A 22,351-nucleotide genomic window follows, 5' to 3' on the forward strand; every position below is an offset into this window, starting at 1 on the left:
GCTTTGGTTTTGAACCGAACCAAACCGCTTCGAAGAGGTTTGGTTTAGGTTTCAAACTGTCAAACCATTCACCAAAAAAATCTAAAAATAAATTAGTCTAAATTTTATTGAACCCAATTGAAAACTTAACACATTTCAATTAAAAAAATACATCTATATTAGACATGATTCAATTAAACTCAAATCGACAATTATACATCAATTAAACACAACGAAAAATGGAGCGAATCAAATTATAACTATTATACGCAAGACGTAAATTCATTTTACATCGATACTAATAAAAAAATGAATTATCAATTACACCGATGATAATTACCAATTTAATTTTTTTTAAAATTATATTTAAGCTAATTTGATTAAAAGGAATATTTAATTATGGTAATTACCAATTTAAAATTCTTAATTAGATTATATATATATGTATGTATGTAATTTTGGTAATTTCGTTAAAAGAAATATTTAATTTTGATAATTATCAATTTAAAATTCTTAATTGGAGGAATATTTTGGTAATTTCGTTAAAAGAAATATTTAATTCTGGTAATTATCAATTTAAAATTCTTAATTGGAGGAATATTTTGGTAATTTCGTTAAAAGAAATATTTAATTTTGGTAATTATCAATTTAAAATTCTTAATTGGAGGAATATTTTGGTAATTTCGTTAAAAGAAATATTTAATTTTGGTAATTATCAATTTGAAATTCTTAATTTTGGATCAAAAATTATTTTTGCTAATTTGTTTAAGAGGAATATTTAATTTTTGGTAATTATCAATTTAGAATTCTTAATTAGATTATATATATATAATCTAATTTTGTTAAAAGATATATTTAATTTTGGCAATTATCAATTTCAAATTCTTAATTTTGGTAATTATCAATTTAAAATTCTTAATTGGAGGAATTTTTTGGTAATTTCGTTAAAAGAAATATTTAATTTTGGTAATTATCAATTTAAAATTCTTAATTGGAGGAATTTTTTGGTAATTTCGTTAAAAGAAATATTTAATTTTGGTAATTATCAATTTAAAATTCTTAATTTTGGATAAAAAATTATTTTTGCTAATTTGTTTAAGAGGAATATTTAGTTTTGGTAATTATCAATTTAGAATTCTTAATTAGATTATATATATAATTTTTGTAATTTCGTTAAAAGATACATATAATTTTGGTAATTATGAATTTAAAATTATTAATTAGATTACTTATATTAAAAATCTAAAGAAAATCAAATTATAAAAATTAAATAAAGGATACAAATATTATTCAATTAAAAACAAAAAAAATTGGGAACTCTTTAATTTTGGCAATTTAATAAAAGGAATATTTAATTTTGGTTAAAAAAATATTTTCCTAGTTTGATCAAGAGGAATATCTAATTTTTAAGCTAAATTATTTTTTCCTTTCATTTGTACGTTGTTTCAATTTTAATTAAATACATACATACATACATACATACATACATACATCGTTACTTATAATTTTATAATTTTAATTTTAATTATTAATTTTTGATAAGGAAAAAATTATTATTTCCATAACTTTTTCCTTTTATTTTTGTATTTTGTTTCAATTTTAATTAAATAATATTTACATTCGTTATTATAATTTTTTAATTTTAATATTAATTTTTATTACTAATCTTTGATAATAGGAAAAAATTATTATTTTTTATCATAATTTATTTTTTCCTTTTATTTTTTTATGTTGTTTCAATATTAATTAGATAATATTTATGTTCTTTATTTAATTTAAATAATTTTTTAAATTTTAATTGTTAATTTTGATAATAGGGAAAAAAATTTCCTTTTTTATTAATTTTTTAACCTAAATTATTTTTTCCTTTTATTTTGGTATGTTGTTTTTAATTAAACACTATTTATATCCATTATTTAATTTTCATCATTTTAGCTTTAATGTTAATTTAAATTTTTATTATTAATTTTTTATAATAGGGAAAATTTTTATTTTTTATTCATTTTTAACCTAAATTATTTTTTCTTTTATTTTTCCATGTTGTTTCAATTTTAATTAAATAATATTTATATTTATTTTGTAATTTTTAGAATATTTTAAAATTTGAATTAATATTTCTTAACTTAAAAATATTAACCAAAAAAATATAATGTACATATAAAAAAATAACAAAAAAATTATAAAAACATATAATAAATTAAACAAAACGTAAATGAAAAATTAAATAAAGAATAAAAATATAATTTTAAATTATTAATCAATGTAAAAGGAAAAAAAAGTGGGCTGACTGTTAAAATTGGCCCACTAACAGTCAACCCACTAACTGTTTAACAGTCAGTTGAAAGACTATTAACAGTCTGGGTGGACCTATAATAGTCAGCTCAGACTGTTTTCCCGACTGTTAAACAGTCGGCAGATTGTTAACAGCCGTCTGTTTAAAGGTCAATCATTTTTTTCATTGGAGATCGCCATTTCTGATGAGAAAAACTCATTTTCACTCACAAAAAATCTAAATCTACTCATATAATCAACAATCTATCCTAAATAAAGAACAATAAATTGAAAAATATTAAGTTTAATGTTCACACCTTTATATTAATAATAAAAAATCATAATATGATCAACTAACAACCCAAAACACAAGAAGAAGAAGTTCGTCAGCGACTTGGCTGTTGGTGACGGTGTTGATTGGTGATCGATCTCCAATCGACGAGATCTGATTGTGGTGAGGTTTTTTTTTTCTTTTTTTCTTTTTTTTGTTATGTGTTAGTCATTTTTTGGCATAAGAAGACAAATGAAAAGTAAAAGAGAAGGAGGGTATTTTTGGGTTTTGATCTTTAAATTCAATTTTTTATCTATTTAAATTTTTTTTTTTTTAATAAAAGCAATCAAAGGTCACTTTGGAAATACCCATGAGCTAGGGAGTTTTTTCCAATGATTTCCTCTGGTGGTGGTGGTGGTGTGTGTGGTATGGTGAAGATAGCGGTGGTCACAAATTGACCATTAAATTGGTTAATTTGTTATCAATAAAAAAGATAAATTGCGATCAATAAATAATGTATAACCTAAAAGTGTTAATTTGTGACCATTAATTCGATAATTTGTGACTGTATGATAAGTTATGATTTATAATATTTGTGATTTGTGACCGATAAATAAATTGTGACCCATAAATTTTTGATTTGTGATCGATAAAATTTTTGAATTGTGATCGTAAAATAATTTGTGACATATAAAAATTTTGATTCGTGACTGAAAAATAATATGTGATTAATTAAATCATTAATTTGTGTTCAAACTGTATATATTTGTGACATTAATATATTTAATTAATAAAATATATAATTAATTAATTAAATCATAAATAATTTTAATAAATATCTAATTTTTAAAATTTGAAACCTTTATTTTTATTTTTGAAAGGGGTGATATTTAGTGGTAATTACACAAAACCCTAGGATTAAAATCACGAATTCCAAAATCAGGCCGGTAGTTTCTTCTTTCAAAAACCAGATATTCTATTTTAATTTAAAATTTTAATAAAATAAATATATATACTCAAAGCCTAATAAATTCCCAATCCATATTTCCCGAACAACAATCGCGTCACTCCTTCTCTCTCTCTGTACCCAGCCATCACCTCTGATGACCGACGGTAACTCCTTACCTTACCGTTGTCATCGCCCACCCCATCATCACAACGAGTTTGTGGCTGTGAAATAAGTGTATTTGCGATCCACCAATGGAGGAGCTGTTTCGTTGCACATCGACGAACCAGTAGTGAGGGTTTTGGAGTCGGATTTGGCAGCGATCTGGTTGTGAATGACGAGATCTGGCAGCGACCTATAGCTGTAGTGATCTGGCGGTGAACGACGAGATCTAGCCGCGATCTGCAGCAGCGACTATAATGAGAGGTTATGGTGGAGGTGACAAAAGGTTTTCGATTTTGTTACAGATTGTAAGGCTAGCGGTGAGGTGGTGATATGGCAGTGGTGGTCGTGGTAGTAGTGTGGTGACTGCGAGTGGTGGGGTTTGTGACCATTTTGGATGGTTGTGGTTTTGGTTGTAGATTGGCGGCGACGGTGGTGGCGTGAGGCTGCGGTAGCGTGTGTGCGATGGCGACGGGTTGTGGTGGATTGGCGGTGGTTATGGGGGTTATACCGATTTGGTTGATTGTGTCAAAATAATTGGATAATGAAGTCACAGTTGGTCGTGGGGGTTTTGGCTGATTGTGACTAATAATTGGATATGTGACCTGAAAATTGTGACCATGACTCTCAATTGTAACTCACAATTGATAAAGTTGTGATCGAAAAATTAATTGTGACCAATAAATCCAATAATTTTGCACTGAAAATAATCTGTGACCTAAAAAAATTTTGGATTCGTGATTGAAAATATTTTGTGACCTATAAAATTTTCGATTTGTGACTAATCAATGAATTGTGACCTAAAAAATTTTTGATTTGTCGCCGACAAATTAGATGTGACCAATAACAATTTTGATTTCATGACCTATAAAATTTTTGATTCGTGATCGAAAAATAATATATGACCTATAAAATTTGTGTTTGTGACTTATAATTTATTGAGTTGTGACCGAAAAAATTAATCTGTGACCTATAAAACTTTTGATTCGTGATCGAAAAATAATATGTGACTTATAAAATTTGTATTTGTGACTTATAATTTATTGAGTTGTGATCGAAAAATTAATCTGTGACCTATAAAATTTTTGATTCGTGATCGAAAAATAATATATGACCTATAAAATTTGTGTTTGTGACTTATAATTTATTGAGTTGTGATCGAAAAATTAATCTGTGACCTATAAAATTTTTGATTCGTGATCGAAAAATAATATGTGACCTATAAAATTTTTGATTCGTAATCGAAAAATAATATGTGACCTATAAAATTTTTAATTTGTGACCGAAAAATTAGTTATGACCAATAATATGAGAAATCGTGACTAAAAATTAATCCGTGACTAATTATTTTTGGATTTGTGATCAATAAACAAACTGTGACTTACAAAATTTTTGAAATGTGATCGTAAAAAAATTTGTGACATAAAATTTTTGATTTGTGACCAAAAAATAATAAGTAACTAATTATATTGTTAATTTGTGACCAAATTATATAGATCTGTGACCTAAATATATTTAATTAATAAAATAATTAATTAACTAATTAAATTATAAATAATTTTTAATAAAAATCTGATTTTAGAAATTTGAAACTTGTTTTCTTATTTTTGAAATGTGTCATAATTAATTTCTTAGTTATGAAATTTTTCTTGATATTTAACCTCTTAATTATAAATTTTTCGCAAATAATATTTGGAAAATAATGGGCCTGAGATCTGGTTTCTCATTGATTCTCCTTTGGGTTCAGATTTGGCGATAGATCATGGATCGAAATTCAGCCCAACTAGATTCCTCATAATAGCTCAACAATAAGAATGAAATTGGGCCTGAGAAACCTCAGGGACTAATTTTCAATTTACTGAAGAAATATAGGGGCAGACTTGAATCGTTCAAAAACCTCATCCCCATTCAATATTTTTAATCTCTTGTCATATTATAACCATAAATTAATTTCATCTACCCGAGCAAAAGTTGTTTATTTTGTATCAATGTTATGATTAATTTTGACTTCTTACTTGCTAGGGATTCAATATTTTTAGTCAGTTGACATCGGTGTTGAACCTTTTATTATGGATGAAATTTATACAGAACTGAGAGAGTTGATCTCGAATTCTTGCTCTTAATATGCGATTAAAAAATTGTTGATCGCTGTGCTGATTAATTTTTGAATAATGTTATTTGTACATAATGATGATGTACATGTACCACAACCTCTTCATCTTCATTTACAAAATTCATTGTTCAGATTTGTGAACGTGTTCTCATTTCATTCAATTTTCTGATCGAAGCTTTGGTTCTTGTTCAATCTTCCGATTATTCTTCGACTAGTTTACTTATCAGTTGGAATTGAAGGAGGTGCTTGAACCCTAAATCTGGTATTCACTTCTGATACCACATTTGCCGTATTTATTGAGGGAAAATTGATTTTGTGTACACAATATATTATGAATGTAGTTACATTTCCTTTCGTAAGTCATGTAAGGATTTTTAATCCATCGATGGATTTATATGTGTGAATAATTGTGTGTTAAATTAAAAGCTATCAAATTCGGTTAAACCCAATTAAAGTGATCTAATAAGGTTTCGGTTTTGAACTTTAATGTATTCAATTAAAGTGTGGGTTTATAAATGTGTAGAGACCGGGCCCAAATCCTAATTCTATATTGGGCCGAATTAGATCAAAGGGCATCGCTATATAAATATGGTTATGGTCCCCAAATCATACGTATGTATTACTCATTCTCTTCTACATCCCATCACAGAGAGAAAAAAGAGACTGCGTATAGATTTGGAAGACTATACCGCAGGATTCAATTATTGCAAATAATCATGTCTGATTCAGGTATGCTTCCGCTACAGTTCTTCAATTTCTTGATGATTTAACATGAAAGATCCGATGACTTAAAGCAATCAATCTATTATTGGTTTATAATTACTTGTTGACAAGTTATTTTGTTTCTCAGATGCTACGTTATCAATGATTTATAACAATCCGGCCGTTGATTATTAGTACTTGTGAACGAATTCTACATCATCATTTTTCAATTTATTCGTTGGGTCTTTAGTCTCCATAATTTAGATTAACTATTTTTCTCTCATTTTTACCTGCACATTAATTTCATCTACATAAAAGCGAAAATTGTCTATTTATAAAAAAAATAATTTTCAACCAAATATCTGCACCTTATTTGAAAGTTTTTTGGACACGGTGTGAAAGTATTCCTTCCAAACATCTCATCACAAACGTATGACGAAATAAAGTAGGAACAAAGTTTGTACAGTGAAAGAGGAGCAAGTGAGACGAGATTATGGTGATAGTCCATCCTATTCCTATCTCTAGACATATAACGACATGTGATAAAATTCACCTTTACACGACATGTGATAAAACTCACCTTTACCAGTAAAGTCAAAAAACTTATACTATTTGTACACGAACGTTGACATTCTCTTCACAAGAGAGGAGGGTCCACGCCCAATAAAAAAATGTGTGGAACCCCTCTTGTGAGGAGAGTATACACGGACGTTGTACGTTAGCAAAATTTCCACGCCAAAATATAATAAAACAAATATGCATTTGTAGCTAAATTTGTAATTTGGAGATAGATTTTTTTCACTAGTGTTACAAACAATCTAATAACAGCTAAAAATCATTGTCACAACTTACAACGATACAATTCCATATAATAAATAATTATTTTTTTAATATCGTCCAATAATATATAATCAATTGTTTAATAGTAGTCTTTTAGTGAAATAACAGTATTTCAAATATAATCTTTAAAATCATTGTAACATCATCCATGAAACTTAATAATATATTTTCCTTGATCTCCATGCGACTTATATTTGTTAAGAGAATATGGTTTCATTTCCATTTATATAAATTAGTAATTAAAAGAATAGTTAATTTCACACTTGGAGTATAAAAATAATTCATAGGTGGTGCACCCCATGAGTAGATGACCTATGTCAAGCCAATCATCGTGTACGGATAATTTGTTAGATAAAATTAGAAATTAAATCTTTTCGGTTGCCCTAATGTTAAGTTTTCTTAATCGTAAAACTAGTTGCTCAATTCAATTACTTGACAACTAGTTATCCGAGGCAGATTAAGATTGAAGATATGAAGAAATAATCAGTTTTAACACGAAATGAAAGCCGTGCATATCGACCTAACCCTCACCTGCAATGTTACTTAATGTGGAGAAACTTTAAGATAAATTAAATATTCAATTGACAATTACTCAAAGTAATTTACTGGGATTAGTCAATAATCTCATCTCATGTTTAGGAATAAAAGTAAATGCCTCTATTGGAGCATTTACATGCAGATGGACATTTCAGTGGTCAATTGTTGGGGTCAATCACTGCACATCTATTATTTTCCAGCAACGAGAATTGTGGCGTTCACACCCAGGAGTCATTCTCGTGTGCTTATCCATAATCTGCATCTTTTCTCCATCCTTTGCTGCTACTTTGGATAATTTTCCAGGTTTTTGAAAAAATGAAATCAATTTGCACTTTTTGAAAATCTTTCATTGGAAGGATAGACTAACAATATAAATTTTAAAAAACAAAAACAATACAACCATTCGCCAAGAATTAAAAAATAGAAAACCTTTTTATCCAATAGTTTCATTGATTAGGAATATTTGATTTCATATTTCTAGCAAGTTGCAACCAAGAAATCATCGATTTTACTAGCGACCATGTTTTCTCATTCAATTTATGTTTGGTCCACATTTTTTAAAACCTATCTTTCTCAAACTTATTTTTAATCACATTTAATGAGATCCACACTTTTTATCATATTTTTAATCATATATTTTATCAACTTTTATCAAAACTAGACATACTGTCTAGAATCTTTAGATGGATCATCTTAAAAGTAGAAGAATGAATCATATGTAAGATGTCTTCTCACTTAAGATACCTGAACTAAGTTGTAACACCAACATTTCTACGTAACAATACTTCTGAAGATGGCTCTTATTCATACCAATGATATTTTGAACTCAAAATTTCCAACATTTACATGCATGCTTGAAATTAAGGTCAATAATGAACTTTAGTTCCCAACGACACTTCTTTTCATACGTTTCATACTTCTTCCTTGGTGATCGAGTTTTGACCAGGAAGCGGGTACAAGGTGGTGTTGGAAGCAAGCAATCAATAGGCAAGTAATTCAACCTCGTTTTTTAGATTTTCAAGTAAGTTTCACAACTTAAATTCAGTTAAAAGCATGAAACCATGTTTCACAATATCAATGCCATGATTAATGTTTGTGATTAATTTTGTCTTCATACTTGCTAGGGATTCAATATTTTTAGTCTCGTCATCAGTGTTGAACCTTTTATTATGGATGAAATTTATACAGAACCGAGACATTTGATCTCAAATTCTTTCTCTTAAAATGTGGGTAAGTAATTGTTGATCGCCGTGCTGATTAATTTTCGAATAATGTTATTTGTACATAATGATTATGTACATGTACCACTACCTCTTCATCTTCATTTACAAAGTTCGTTGTTCAGATTTGTGAACGTGTTCCCATTTCATTCAATTTTCTGATCGAAGCTTTGGTTCTTGCTCAATCTTCCGATTATTCTTCGACTAGTGTACTTATCAGTTGGAATTGAAGGAAGTGCTTGAACCCCAAATTCTGGTATTCACTTCTGATACCACATTTGCCGTATTTATTGAGGGAAAATTGATTTTGGTAACACAATATATTATGAATGTAATTACATTTCCTTTCGAAAGTCAATCTATTATTGGTTTATAATTACTTGTTGACAAGTTATTTTGTTTCTAAGATGCTACGTTATCAATGATTTATAACAATCCGGCTGTTGATTATTAGTACTTGTGAACGAAATCTACGTCATCATTTTTCAATTTATTCGTTGGGTCTTTAGTCTCCATAATTCAGATTAACTATTTTTCTCTCATTTTTACCTGTACATTAATTTCATCTACATAAAAGCGAAAATTGTCTATTTAAAAAAATAAAAAATAAAAAAAAATTCAACCAAATATCTGCACCTTATTTGAAAGTTTTTTTTAAGACGGTGTGAAAGTATTCCTTCCAAACATATCATCACAAACGTATGACGAAATAAAGTAGGAACAAGGTTTGTCAAGTGAAAATGGAGCAAATGTGACGAGATTATGGTGATGGTCCATCCTATTCCTATCTCTAGACATATGACGACATGTGGCGTAACTCACCTTTACCAACAAAGTCAAAACATTTATATTATTTATACACGGACGTTAACACTCTCCTCATAAGAGAGGGGGATCCACGCCCAATAAAAAAATGCATGGACCCCCTCTTGTGAGGGGAGTATACACAGGCGTTGACACGCCCGTGTACGTATAGCAAAATTTCCAAGCCAAAATATAATAAAACAAATATGCATTTGTAGCTAAATTTGAAATTTGGAGATAGATTTTTTCACTAGTGTTACAAACAATCTAATAATAGCTAAAATCATTGTTACAACTTACAACGATACAATTCCATATAATAAATAATTATTTTTTTAATATCGTCCAATAATATATAATCAATTGTTTAATAGTAGTCTTTTAGTGAAATAACGGTATTTCAAATATAATTTTTAAAATCATTATAATATCATCCATGAAACTTATAATATATTTTCCTTGATCTCCATGTGCTTATATTTATTAAGAGAACATGGTTTCATTTCCGTTTATATAAATTAGTAAGTAAAAGAATAGTTAATTTCACACTTAGGAGTACAAAATAATCCATAGGTGGTGCACCCCATGCCTAGATGACCTATGTCAAGCCATTCATCGTGTACGGATAATTTGTTAGATAAAATTAGAAATTAAATCTTTTTGGTTGCCCTAATGTTAAGTTTTCTTAATCGTAAAACTAGTTGCTCAATTCAATTACTTGACAACTAGTTATCCGAGGTAGATAAGATTGGAGATACGAAGAGATAATCAGTCTTAACACGAAATGAAAGCCATGCCTATCGACCTAACCCTCACCTGCAATGTTACTTAATGTGGACAATCTTTATGATAAATTAAATATTCAATTGACAATTACTCGAATTAATTTATTGGGATTAGTCAATAATCTCATCTCATGTTTAGGAATAAAAGTAAATGCCTCTATTGGAGCATTTACATGAAGATGGACTTTTCAGTGGTCAATTGTTGAGGTCAATCAGTGCAAATCTATTATTTCCAGCAACGAGAATTGTGGCCTTCACACGCAGGAGTCATTCTCGTGTGCTTATCCATAATCTGCATCTTTTCTCCATCCTTTGCTACTTCTTTGGATAATTTTCCTAGTTTTTGAAAAAATGAAATCAATTTGCACTTTTTGAAAAACTTTCATTGGAAGGTGTTTCGCGCGGGTTAGTCGCTAACAATTAAAAAGGGATCAGATGATTGTGTAAGGGACAAACCTCTTGAAACAAAGTCCCAAAAAGGGGTGTTTTTATTGACGATGACTTTACAATTGGAAAATATGACAGAATGCCTCCAAGGGACGCAAGCACACGAGTTACTGAAAAGAAGTACTTAAGTCTAAACTAAGAAATTGAAAGTCATATATTCTCTATTTGAAAGTGTTTGATTCGGGATCTTTTGTTCTATGTCTTTTCTTCATTTTATACTCCCTAGATGATCTCTTCGTGATCAATCGCTTAAAAACTGTTTGATCGTTCTATAACTGCCCACTTTCTTCATAGTGGTCAAATTGTCATGGATCTGCCTTCTCTAACTGCTGCCATTACTTTTCGTCGTTCGATTGTTTTCAATTGATTTCCTTGAATCGTGGAACGTGATAGGGCTACTCAATAACTGCTTCATTAGCCGCACCTTTAGGTAACTATAATATCTTATGTTTGCTAAGATCCTAGGCGACTCAAAGGTTTGGGCGAGAACAGGGTCACAGCTCTGGGCGACTGTATGGCAATCCATTCGCTCAAATTTTGGGTGACTTGCAAGTTTGGACGATGATATTACCACGTTCATGGGCTTCGATTATTCTTCGACTAGTGTACTTATCAGTTGGAATTGAAGGAAGTGCTTGAACCCCAAATTCTGGTATTCACTTCTGATACCACATTTGCCGTATTTATTGAGGGAAAATTGATTTTGGTAACACAATATATTATGAATGTAATTACATTTCCTTTCGAAAGTCAATCTATTATTGGTTTATAATTACTTGTTGACAAGTTATTTTGTTTCTAAGATGCTACGTTATCAATGATTTATAACAATCCGGCTGTTGATTATTAGTACTTGTGAACGAAATCTACGTCATCATTTTTCAATTTATTCGTTGGGTCTTTAGTCTCCATAATTCAGATTAACTATTTTTCTCTCATTTTTACCTGTACATTAATTTCATCTACATAAAAGCGAAAATTGTCTATTTAAAAAAATAAAAAATAAAAAAAAATTCAACCAAATATCTGCACCTTATTTGAAAGTTTTTTTTAAGACGGTGTGAAAGTATTCCTTCCAAACATATCATCACAAACGTATGACGAAATAAAGTAGGAACAAGGTTTGTCAAGTGAAAATGGAGCAAATGTGACGAGATTATGGTGATGGTCCATCCTATTCCTATCTCTAGACATATAACGACATGTGATAAAATTCACCTTTACACGACATGTGATAAAACTCACCTTTACCAGTAAAGTCAAAAAACTTATACTATTTGTACACGAACGTTGACATTCTCTTCACAAGAGAGGAGGGTCCACGCCCAATAAAAAAATGTGTGAACCCCCTCTTGTGAGGAGAGCATACACGGGCGTTGTACGTATAGCAAAATTTCCAAGCCAAAATATAATAAAACAAATATGCATTTGTAGCTAAATTTGAAATTTGGAGATAGATTTTTTCACTAGTGTTACAAACAATCTAATAATAGCTAAAATCATTGTTACAACTTACAACGATACAATTCCATATAATAAATAATTATTTTTTTAATATCGTCCAATAATATATAATCAATTGTTTAATAGTAGTCTTTTAGTGAAATAACAGTATTTCAAATATAATCTTTAAAATCATTGTAATATCATCCATGAAACTTAATAATATATTTTCCTTGATCTCCATGCGACTTATATTTGTTAAGAGAATATGGTTTCATTTCCATTTATATAAATTAGTAATTAAAAGAATAGTTAATTTCACACTTGGAGTATAAAAATAATTCATAGGTGGTGCACCCCATGAGTAGATGACCTATGTCAAGCCAATCATCGTGTACGGATAATTTGTTAGATAAAATTAGAAATTAAATCTTTTCGGTTGCCCTAATGTTAAGTTTTCTTAATCGTAAAACTAGTTGCTCAATTCAATTACTTGACAACTAGTTATCCGAGGTAGATAAGATTGGAGATACGAAGAGATAATCAGTCTTAACACGAAATGAAAGCCATGCCTATCGACCTAACCCTCACCTGCAATGTTACTTAATGTGGACAATCTTTATGATAAATTAAATATTCAATTGACAATTACTCGAATTAATTTATTGGGATTAGTCAATAATCTCATCTCATGTTTAGGAATAAAAGTAAATGCCTCTATTGGAGCATTTACATGAAGATGGACTTTTCAGTGGTCAATTGTTGAGGTCAATCAGTGCAAATCTATTATTTCCAGCAACGAGAATTGTGGCCTTCACACGCAGGAGTCATTCTCGTGTGCTTATCCATAATCTGCATCTTTTCTCCATCCTTTGCTACTTCTTTGGATAATTTTCCAAGTTTTTGAAAAAATGAAATCAATTTGCACTTTTTGAAAAACTTTCATTGGAAGGTGTTTCGCGCGGGTTAGTCGCTAACAATTAAAAAGGGATCAGATGATTGTGTAAGGGACAAACCTCTTGAAACAAAGTCCCAAAAAGGGGTGTTTTTATTGACGATGACTTTACAATTGGAAAATATGACAGAATGCCTCCAAGGGACGCAAGCACACGAGTTACTGAAAAGAAGTACTTAAGTCTAAACTAAGAAATTGAAAGTCATATATTCTCTATTTGAAAGTGTTTGATTCGGGATCTTTTGTTCTATGTCTTTTCTTCATTTTATACTCCCTAGATGATCTCTTCGTGATCAATCGCTTAAAAACTGTTTGATCGTTCTATAACTGCCCACTTTCTTCATAGTGGTCAAATTGTCATGGATCTGCCTTCTCTAACTGCTGCCATTACTTTTCGTCGTTCGATTGTTTTCAATTGATTTCCTTGAATCGTGGAACGTGATAGGGCTACTCAATAACTGCTTCATTAGCCGCACCTTTAGGTAACTATAATATCTTATGTTTGCTAAGATCCTAGGCGACTCAAAGGTTTGGGCGAGAACAGGGTCACAGCTCTGGGCGACTGTATGGCAATCCATTCGCTCAAATTTTGGGTGACTTGCAAGTTTGGACGATGATATTACCACGTTCATGGGCTTCCCTATTTGGGCCTTTATCTTGAATTGTCTGATTGGACTGTTCTTTGGACTATTTGATTTGGGGATCCTCCAATTGAGTTTCATTCCTTTAGCTATTCGAATTTGGCTGAACTTTTTGTATGTCAACAGAAGGATAGACTTTTTGGTCCACATTTTTTAAAAGTTATATTTCTCGAGCTCATTTTTAATCATATTTAATGAGAGCCACAACTTTTATCATTTTTTTAATCATATATTGTATCAACTTTTATTAAAACTAGACATACTATTTAGAAGGATCATCTTAAAAGTAGGAGAACGAATCATAAGTAAGATGTCCTCTCACTTAAGATACTTAAACTAAGTTGTAACTCCAACAATTCAACGTAACAATACTTTCGAAAATGGCTCTTATTCATACCAACGATATTTTGAACTCAAAATTTCCAACATTTATGTGCATACTTGAAATTAAGGTCAATAATGAACTTTAGTCCCCAACGACACTTCTTTTCATACGTTCCATACTAAGTCCTTTCATATTGCTAATAAATTTATCTTTGACATGACCCAAACAGATGTTTCTTCTGGGGTTTACTTATCCATATATTTTGTTTTCAAATCTGCTACATGTACATTTATTTTATATATTAATTTTAACATTCATAATGTATCAAAATCATGGCCATTGATTTGAATTACACTTTTTAAAATCAATGTTCATGATTATGATACATCAAGAAATGTCAAACTTATTGTACAAAAAGAATGTATTACTAGTTTAATTCTTTTATTTTAAGTTAAAACTCAATCATTTTTGGTAATTTGTGTCTTTAAAACGAGTCAGAAACGTGTTGAAGGTCACATTACTCGTGTTGGACTGTGACACGGGTTGTGTTGCCTAGAGGCTCGTCCATGTAATTAAAAAAAAAAATTGAAAATTTAATTAATTCAATAGGTCTTCAACTAAAATTTTAATGAATTTTAAAATATTATAAATTTTAATAAATGTCATGAATTTAAATAGATTTTTGAATAATTCATACAAATCTAATAAAAAATGGTGTAATTTCAATAGAGTTTGTCATGTGTATTTTTAAGTTAGAAATCCATCTAAATATCTTGCAATCTGTTTATTAAAGAAATTTATATAAATCCACAAGTAATAAAGACGTCTAAATTTTAAAGAATTTCATCGAAATTCATTAAAATCTCGGTTAGGAATATTTAATGAGATTAAATAGCATTACTCAACGGACTCGTATAAAATGTGTCTTATCGATCCAACTCATCATTTGCACTGCACGTGTAATGACGTAGGCAATTTTGGGCTAAGCCAATTAATCCATTGAAATTTTCCAGCCCTTCATTCGGTACATCGTATTATCCCGTAAAATTAGGAGAGAGACTTTTCCGCGGCAATTTGCTATCGCAATCCAAATATTAATTACTATTTTACTATAAAAAATTAATTAAAATACGACAAAGCAGTGAAACATTTAATATTATTTTATAAATGTCATTTTCATGTTGACATTAATAACGTGCACCTTTTCTCCACATGTTGCTACTTTCTTTGGATAAATTTCCAAGTTTTTGAAAAATGCTATTAATTTTTATAAATCTTCCACATACGTACGTTGGAAGGATTGATTAGTAATATAAAAAATCAAAATAAGAACAGTAAAACAATCATTAAGCTAGAAGAATATGAAAAGGAATTCGTATTTCCCAATATATTACCATCCAATTGTGATGCAAGATTTCATATTTCTAGTAGACGAGAAAGACATCGTGGTTAAAAAACCATCGTTTTCACTTGGTGGACCGGTGGTCGAGTTTTCCTCTTTAAAGAAAGAATCCTTATGATGAGGGCATTGTTTGGAAGGAAGTAAAATCTTCTATAATTTGAATTGATTTATTATCAATGTTATAAGAATAGATATGATGAAATGTAAAGTCAAACTGGATAAGAGTTACGAGTTCAATAAAATGAATAATTAGAAATGAAGTTTAATCAACTTATAATTTTAAAAAAAGATTTATATCGGAGATCAATAAATTCAAAATCAGTTGATCCACCTTTCTTTTTTTTTTCTTTTTTCGAGTTCATGTTCAAGTTGACATTTAAAATATTGCTTTTTTACTTGTTCGCAATAAAATTAACGTCAACTTTCAGTTGTGTATAGAATGGAAAGAAATGAAAGATTGTGGAAAGTTTGCTCAATTTTCCAACTTTCAGGTGTGAACTTTGGGCTCAAAAAATATTCCTTCCATATGTTTGAATAGAATACTTTCAGATTGCTTATGTATTCTAAGCTGCTGTTGATGTTACCTTTTGACTTGACCATAAAAGTTTTTCCATAGGAATGGCAATTTGTTCTAGTAAGTGACATGGGAACCAAAAATATAGTTCCATATGTTTTTATTTTTTATGTTTTTTAATATAAAATTCATTTTAAAAAATGAATAATAAATTACGCAGGAAGGTGAATGAGGATTCACAAATTTTCAACGGAATAATAATAATAATAATAGTCGCTCCAACCTCATTGTCGTCCCTAATTGTTTACATTTTTCGTTTTTTTCTCCGAAGTATAAAACGAAACAAAATAGAACAAATCAGCACCAATTGGTTTTGGTCCAATGTGATTCTATAAATTGATCAAAGACTTTGGAGAAATCTAATACTTTGCGCAAATAATTAAATATTAGAGGAGTTTAATAGTCAAAACAATCTTATAATCGACGGTGTATATCGTTATTAAACAATAAAATACCTTTATGATATAGGTTCAATGAATGAGAATAAAATATTATGAGCAACAGTGAGTCTCGTCAGAAGTTTGTCAAGATTCTAGAGGTATTCTTCCGTCAACGAAAGTTGATTAGAATTTTTCTTGGTAACATTATTTGTAGATTTCAATGAACAGATAAGCCTTTCTTTGGCTCATCTTTGTTATCGATTAATTAATATTCAAAATCGATTTTTATTCACTTTTCAAAAAGATACACTCACTTGTTCATAACTAATTTTTAATTTAAATTATTTATAAACACATTTTACACGTGCCTTATGTTGACCTCGTTTTCGGTTAGGACCACACAGATAACAGATGTCGGACATACTCGCGTACACGATACACATGAGTTAGTTTCAACACGCAAAGACAAATCAACGGTCGGGAACACTCCAAAATGGGNGTTATTTTTGTATTCAATGTTGCATTAGCCTCACAAGTGTTTCATGGGGAGTATTTATGGTGATACAAGTGAAACGATGATCCTTGGATGTGAATACACGTGGCCTCATCTCCTTAGTTTATACATCAAATCTTAGGCATCATTTTTTTTATTTCCTAGCCTGCTATACATTTATTATCCATGCAAAGCCACCATTTTGTTGATAAGACTTGACACTTACACTCTATGACAAGCGCCCCCTCAATAATTCGAATAAGATATTTGTGTAGAATAGGATCTCTTGGAAGAAGTGATAGGGGAGCTTCGGCCTCGACGTTGTGGGATTCAAAGGCTACCACATTGGCCCGTTGGGCTTTGGACCGCATGATCCTGAGCTCAGTTGAGGCATTAACTTCAGCCACGTTGCATTCCTCTTTAGCTTTAAGGCCTCGGTGACTACATGGTGTGCTTTGGCTTGAGCGAGCCCAGAGCTATAGTGGGTTTGCCACGTGGAATCACGTCTGACGAGGCATAGCACCTTAAGTTTTGTATCATCGAGATTGACAATGGCACGACGATTTTCAATTTTTTATCTATTCAAGGACGGGAACTTCTACACTGAGAAAGAGTAAACTATGTTTTTCCAGCTGCACAAAATTTTGGTTATGTAAGGAATGTTTATGTTATAAATAATGCTATCAACACTATTGATGCTACAAACATATCATTTCAAATGGCACTAAATATGCGTTCAATTACAAGTATGAAATTTGTATGGAAAGAAAATAAATTTTAGGTAATTTAATTGTTTGGAACTTATTTACATGAAAATTGTCAATTAAATATGTTTGATTGATTTAATTTTTAATTTAGAAAATATTATATTTGGCCTTTTTTATTGATGAATAGACGAGGGAGAGAAAGAGTAAATTCATTGGAAAATAAAGTTCCACTCTCTTTTAAAAAGATATTTTTCTTGATTTTGAGTAAAACAGGATCACGCGATCAAAATATTTTCTTATTTAATATTATTTTGAATGATTTTATAACACTAATGATACTAAATAACATCACTCATTTGTTACGACTCTCAACAGTGAAATTCGACCACATTGGTATGATCTAAGACAACAATACACCAATGCATACCACTCGAAACCTTGAGTACATGCGACAATTCGTTAAATAGAAAATTTAATCAAAAGTTTAAAATTTTTAAAATGCATTTTATTATTCTAATCTCTATAATGTGGAATGTTTCACGTGAAAAATAACTTTATTTCTCTCGAATTAAAAAGTTTTTACATGTGGTTTATTTTTTCTTGTCTTCATACCATGGAAAAACTTTTATTCCCTCAACCACCAAACCTACCCCCACCATGCTTGATTTTTACACATATTACAAATCCATTGATTTAAATTTCATTAGATGACTAATTGACTATAAAGAGAGTGGTACAAAATGTCTTTTTTATTTACAAAAAACCTAACAAGCCCCTATCGTGTTCGCCTCTACTGCGTATTTAGGTAACCAATAGTTGTCCACCCAATGGCAATTGAGTCATTTGCCAACCAACTTGACAGCCACTTGATCGGCTCTCTACCTCCAATTCGGCTTGCTCAGCCACCGCCTCTTTCTTTATCCGCTTAGGTGAGCAACTCTCCGAAGCAGATGAAGCAGCTGGCTCAGGTGACCTCCTCTTAGCCGTCACTCTTACCGGATCTGGCTCATTCGAGCCAACTTTGTGAGGAAAATTCAACAGAGCTTTCGAGCCACGCATTCTATAAGCCGCTCTATCATAAGCCAAACCCGCTTCTTCAGCCGTTTCATACGTCCCAAGCCACACTCTAGCGCCGTTTTTAGCCGGGTCCCTTATTTCAGCCGCAAACTTTCCCCATGGCCGTTGCCTCACCCCCCTATAGTGCCTCGGCCTCCCCTTCAACTTCGCCACCGCTGGCTTCGCCGTCATCGGTGGAGGATCAACATATTCCGTCTTCACCGCAGCTATACTCATCTCGGGTTCGACTTCAATCCTTGTCTCGACTTTAACGTCGTTAAAGGGTGTCCAACCAACGGTAACGGCATCGCGCAAGAGTCCATATATCACCATATCCTCAGAATCATCAACTTTCAAAGGCAAGTCACCCCATGTTTCCGTTAAACACGGCATAAGACTACTAAAACTCGAACTCCGGCTATACACCGGTGATGACTCCACTGAAAAATTCACCGGCGTCAGCTCACTAAAAATTGGTTGATGCATTTTTTATTTTTTTGTGTATATATCAAATGGTATTTTCCAAGAAATTGGATTTTCTTGAAAACAATTCTAGAGAGAGAGAGAGAGAGGGAAATCTAGAGGGAGAGAGAGAGANGAGAGAGAGAGAAGAAATCTGAATTTTTGAAAGGAGAAAAGAGACGGGGGTATATATAGGATGATGCGAGAGAGAGGTGCATGCACCCAATTAGTGTACTGTTCATAAAGATTTGGGTAAAGGTAAAGTATATGTCACAATTTTTAATTAATTGTACCATATTTTGATTTTACTTGAAGTCATCAATTTTTGTTCAATAAATCATTTATGTCATTAACATTTTTAGATGCATTTTGATTAACAAATTTTATATTAATTTACACAACTCGTCCCTTGTGACAATTTTCATCCCGAAGACTCGTTTGTGAACGTAAGACAATTTATTTGTATATTTTTAAAAATAAATGCGAAATGCGATAAATTATTTTTCCTTTAGCTCAAAAATATGTAGATGAAACATATTTTACTAAAATCATCAAAAAAATTTTGATATATTAATTAATAGAAGGTCGGAAAATTCAATAAAAAAAAGTTAAGAACGTAAATTTTATATTGTGCGAAGAATGGAGAACTTATTTATAATTAAAAAAACATTGCAGAAACAATAAAAAACGTGTGGTGAATATAAAACTTCAAAAAGTATTGAGGTGTTTTTTGGAAATTTGCCCATGTGCAAGTGGTGCAAGTTGGTGGAAATAATACACAATCACGTGGTTCAATTCATTTGGATAGGGTTCTGTCGTCACTTGATGCTGTCATTGCTTTTAATTTTTCCTCAAGAGTTTTCTTAACAGTAAGTTTGCCTTCTGGTCAACTAATATCGACATAAAATGTATTTTTAATTACCAAATTAACGACATGTTTCATAGTAATTATAAGAATTAATTTTTTGATCATTAAAGAGAAAATGGATCTCACATCTGAGTGAAAAAATAAAAAAATGACAATTAAAATGGTGAAATAATGATAAAAAAAATAATTTTTTTGGGTGAAAAATTGCTATCAAATCGGGGCTCAATGGTGGCCAATAAAATATTTTGTAGATAATTTATTTAAAAATATATATAAAAAGGAATAATAACTTTCATTAACAACACCTATAATTTATCTGTTTGATTAATAATTGAAGCATCGTCAGTAATTATCAACAATATCATTAATGATATAGGTCCAATAATCGTTGAAACGGGTCTATTTATGATCTTGACAATATTAATGTCTAATTCCATTTTATTCATCAATATAATACATCACTTATCAATCAGACTAGGGTGCGCGAAAATAACTGGAACTAATCGAGTCAATCTGAATCGGCCGATTTTATTTGATTATGCTAAATTTTATACGAATTCGGCTTTTAGAACTCCGAATCGATCGGTTCTTGGTTATGTTCCGATTCAAGTACCAAAAACTAAGAATCGAGAACCAATTCTAAACTAATTATTTTTAATTAATTATAATTGTTTGTGAATTTGATGAATGATTTTAATTAGACAATATTTTCATAAAGATATAACTTTTCATTTGCATTTAATGAGATTTATTGTTTTTATTTTAAATACGAGTATTAACTTCTGGGATGAAACTTTGTACTCTAACGGGCATTAATAATTTAAATTTTTTATTATGCAATTGATTCAAACCAAATCAAATCGAAACCATTTGATTCAATCAAGGTTTAGTTACATAATTAACAATGTAACCAATGGTTCCATTATAAAAAATCATTGATTCTCGATTCGATTTCGATTCTTTTTGAAACCAATCATTTGGAGCCACACACACACCCCTTTGTTCATTAAATATCCCTAGCCTCAATAAATATCCCCTGCTTGGGCTCCATTAAAAAAACAAAGGAAACTCATTTTCTTTTTTAAAATTTATTTTCAACTACACATTTTTCCATAAAATAATTTCACATAAAGTCAAAACACTTTCTTATTTTTTAACTACATATTCTCCAAAAAATCACTATTACACAACACATTTTCCCCAAAAATGAGGATCAAAAGGCGACAAAATATCTTTATGGGCTTCATACACTACAAGTTAATTATATTCACCCCACAATTTTTATTTCTTGCACCATATTTTAATTGTAATTAAGGTTCTTAATCTTTGAACATTATAACACTTATGTCCTAAACAATTTTTCAAGTCATTCTTATTCTCAAACTTTCAATTAATTAATACATTTTGTATTTGATAATAGTTTTATAATCAAAAGTCCATTGAAATAACGTAAAATAACTTATTTCTCTATCAATTTTTTAAATAAATAAATAAATAAAAATTGCAAAAAATATTTTCTCCTCATTTCAAAGCATAAAATTTTTTTGATATAAATTATTATCAAAGACGAGACGTATTAATTAATGGAACGTTTTCGACAAAAAAAAGTCAAGAAAATAATTGCTACATTGAGCAAAGATTGATGAGCTTAACTGTAATTAAAATATGGTACAACAAATAAAAATTGTGGTGTCAATATAACCACTTTTACTATAAGCTATAGTATCACTCCCAACCATCTAACTCAAATGGAAAAAAAAAAAGAAAAAAAAAAGAAAAGAAGACTTAAATTCATAAATTAAAATCCCATGTTCCTAAATAAAACTTTTTGCACGAAACATCAAACACATATGAAACCATTTCATTTCCCGCCCTTTCAATATATACTGGCTTGACAGCCACATTAAGCTCAATCAACCCTTTCTTTCAGGATTAGAAAGCGCAAATTGACTCCAAAATTAGTCAGGA

At 30.2% G+C, this 22,351-nt stretch overlaps 1 protein-coding gene across 1 annotated transcript; it reads right to left on the reverse strand.

Annotated features, from left to right (window-relative positions):
- Window positions 1-18,532: 18,532 nt before the first annotated feature.
- Window positions 18,533-19,624, reverse strand: LOC111405546 (ethylene-responsive transcription factor 2-like). The gene has a single exon (XM_023034491.1). The coding sequence runs from the start codon at window positions 19,537-19,539 to the stop codon at window positions 18,799-18,801; it is 741 nt and encodes a 246-aa protein (XP_022890259.1). The 5' UTR covers window positions 19,540-19,624; the 3' UTR covers window positions 18,533-18,798.
- Between the last annotated feature and the right edge of the window lie 2,727 nt (window positions 19,625-22,351).

This window comes from Olea europaea, chromosome 12 (genome assembly GCF_002742605.1).
Source record: "Olea europaea var. sylvestris chromosome 12, O_europaea_v1, whole genome shotgun sequence".
In the NCBI taxonomy this organism is placed as follows: domain Eukaryota; kingdom Viridiplantae; phylum Streptophyta; class Magnoliopsida; order Lamiales; family Oleaceae; genus Olea; species Olea europaea.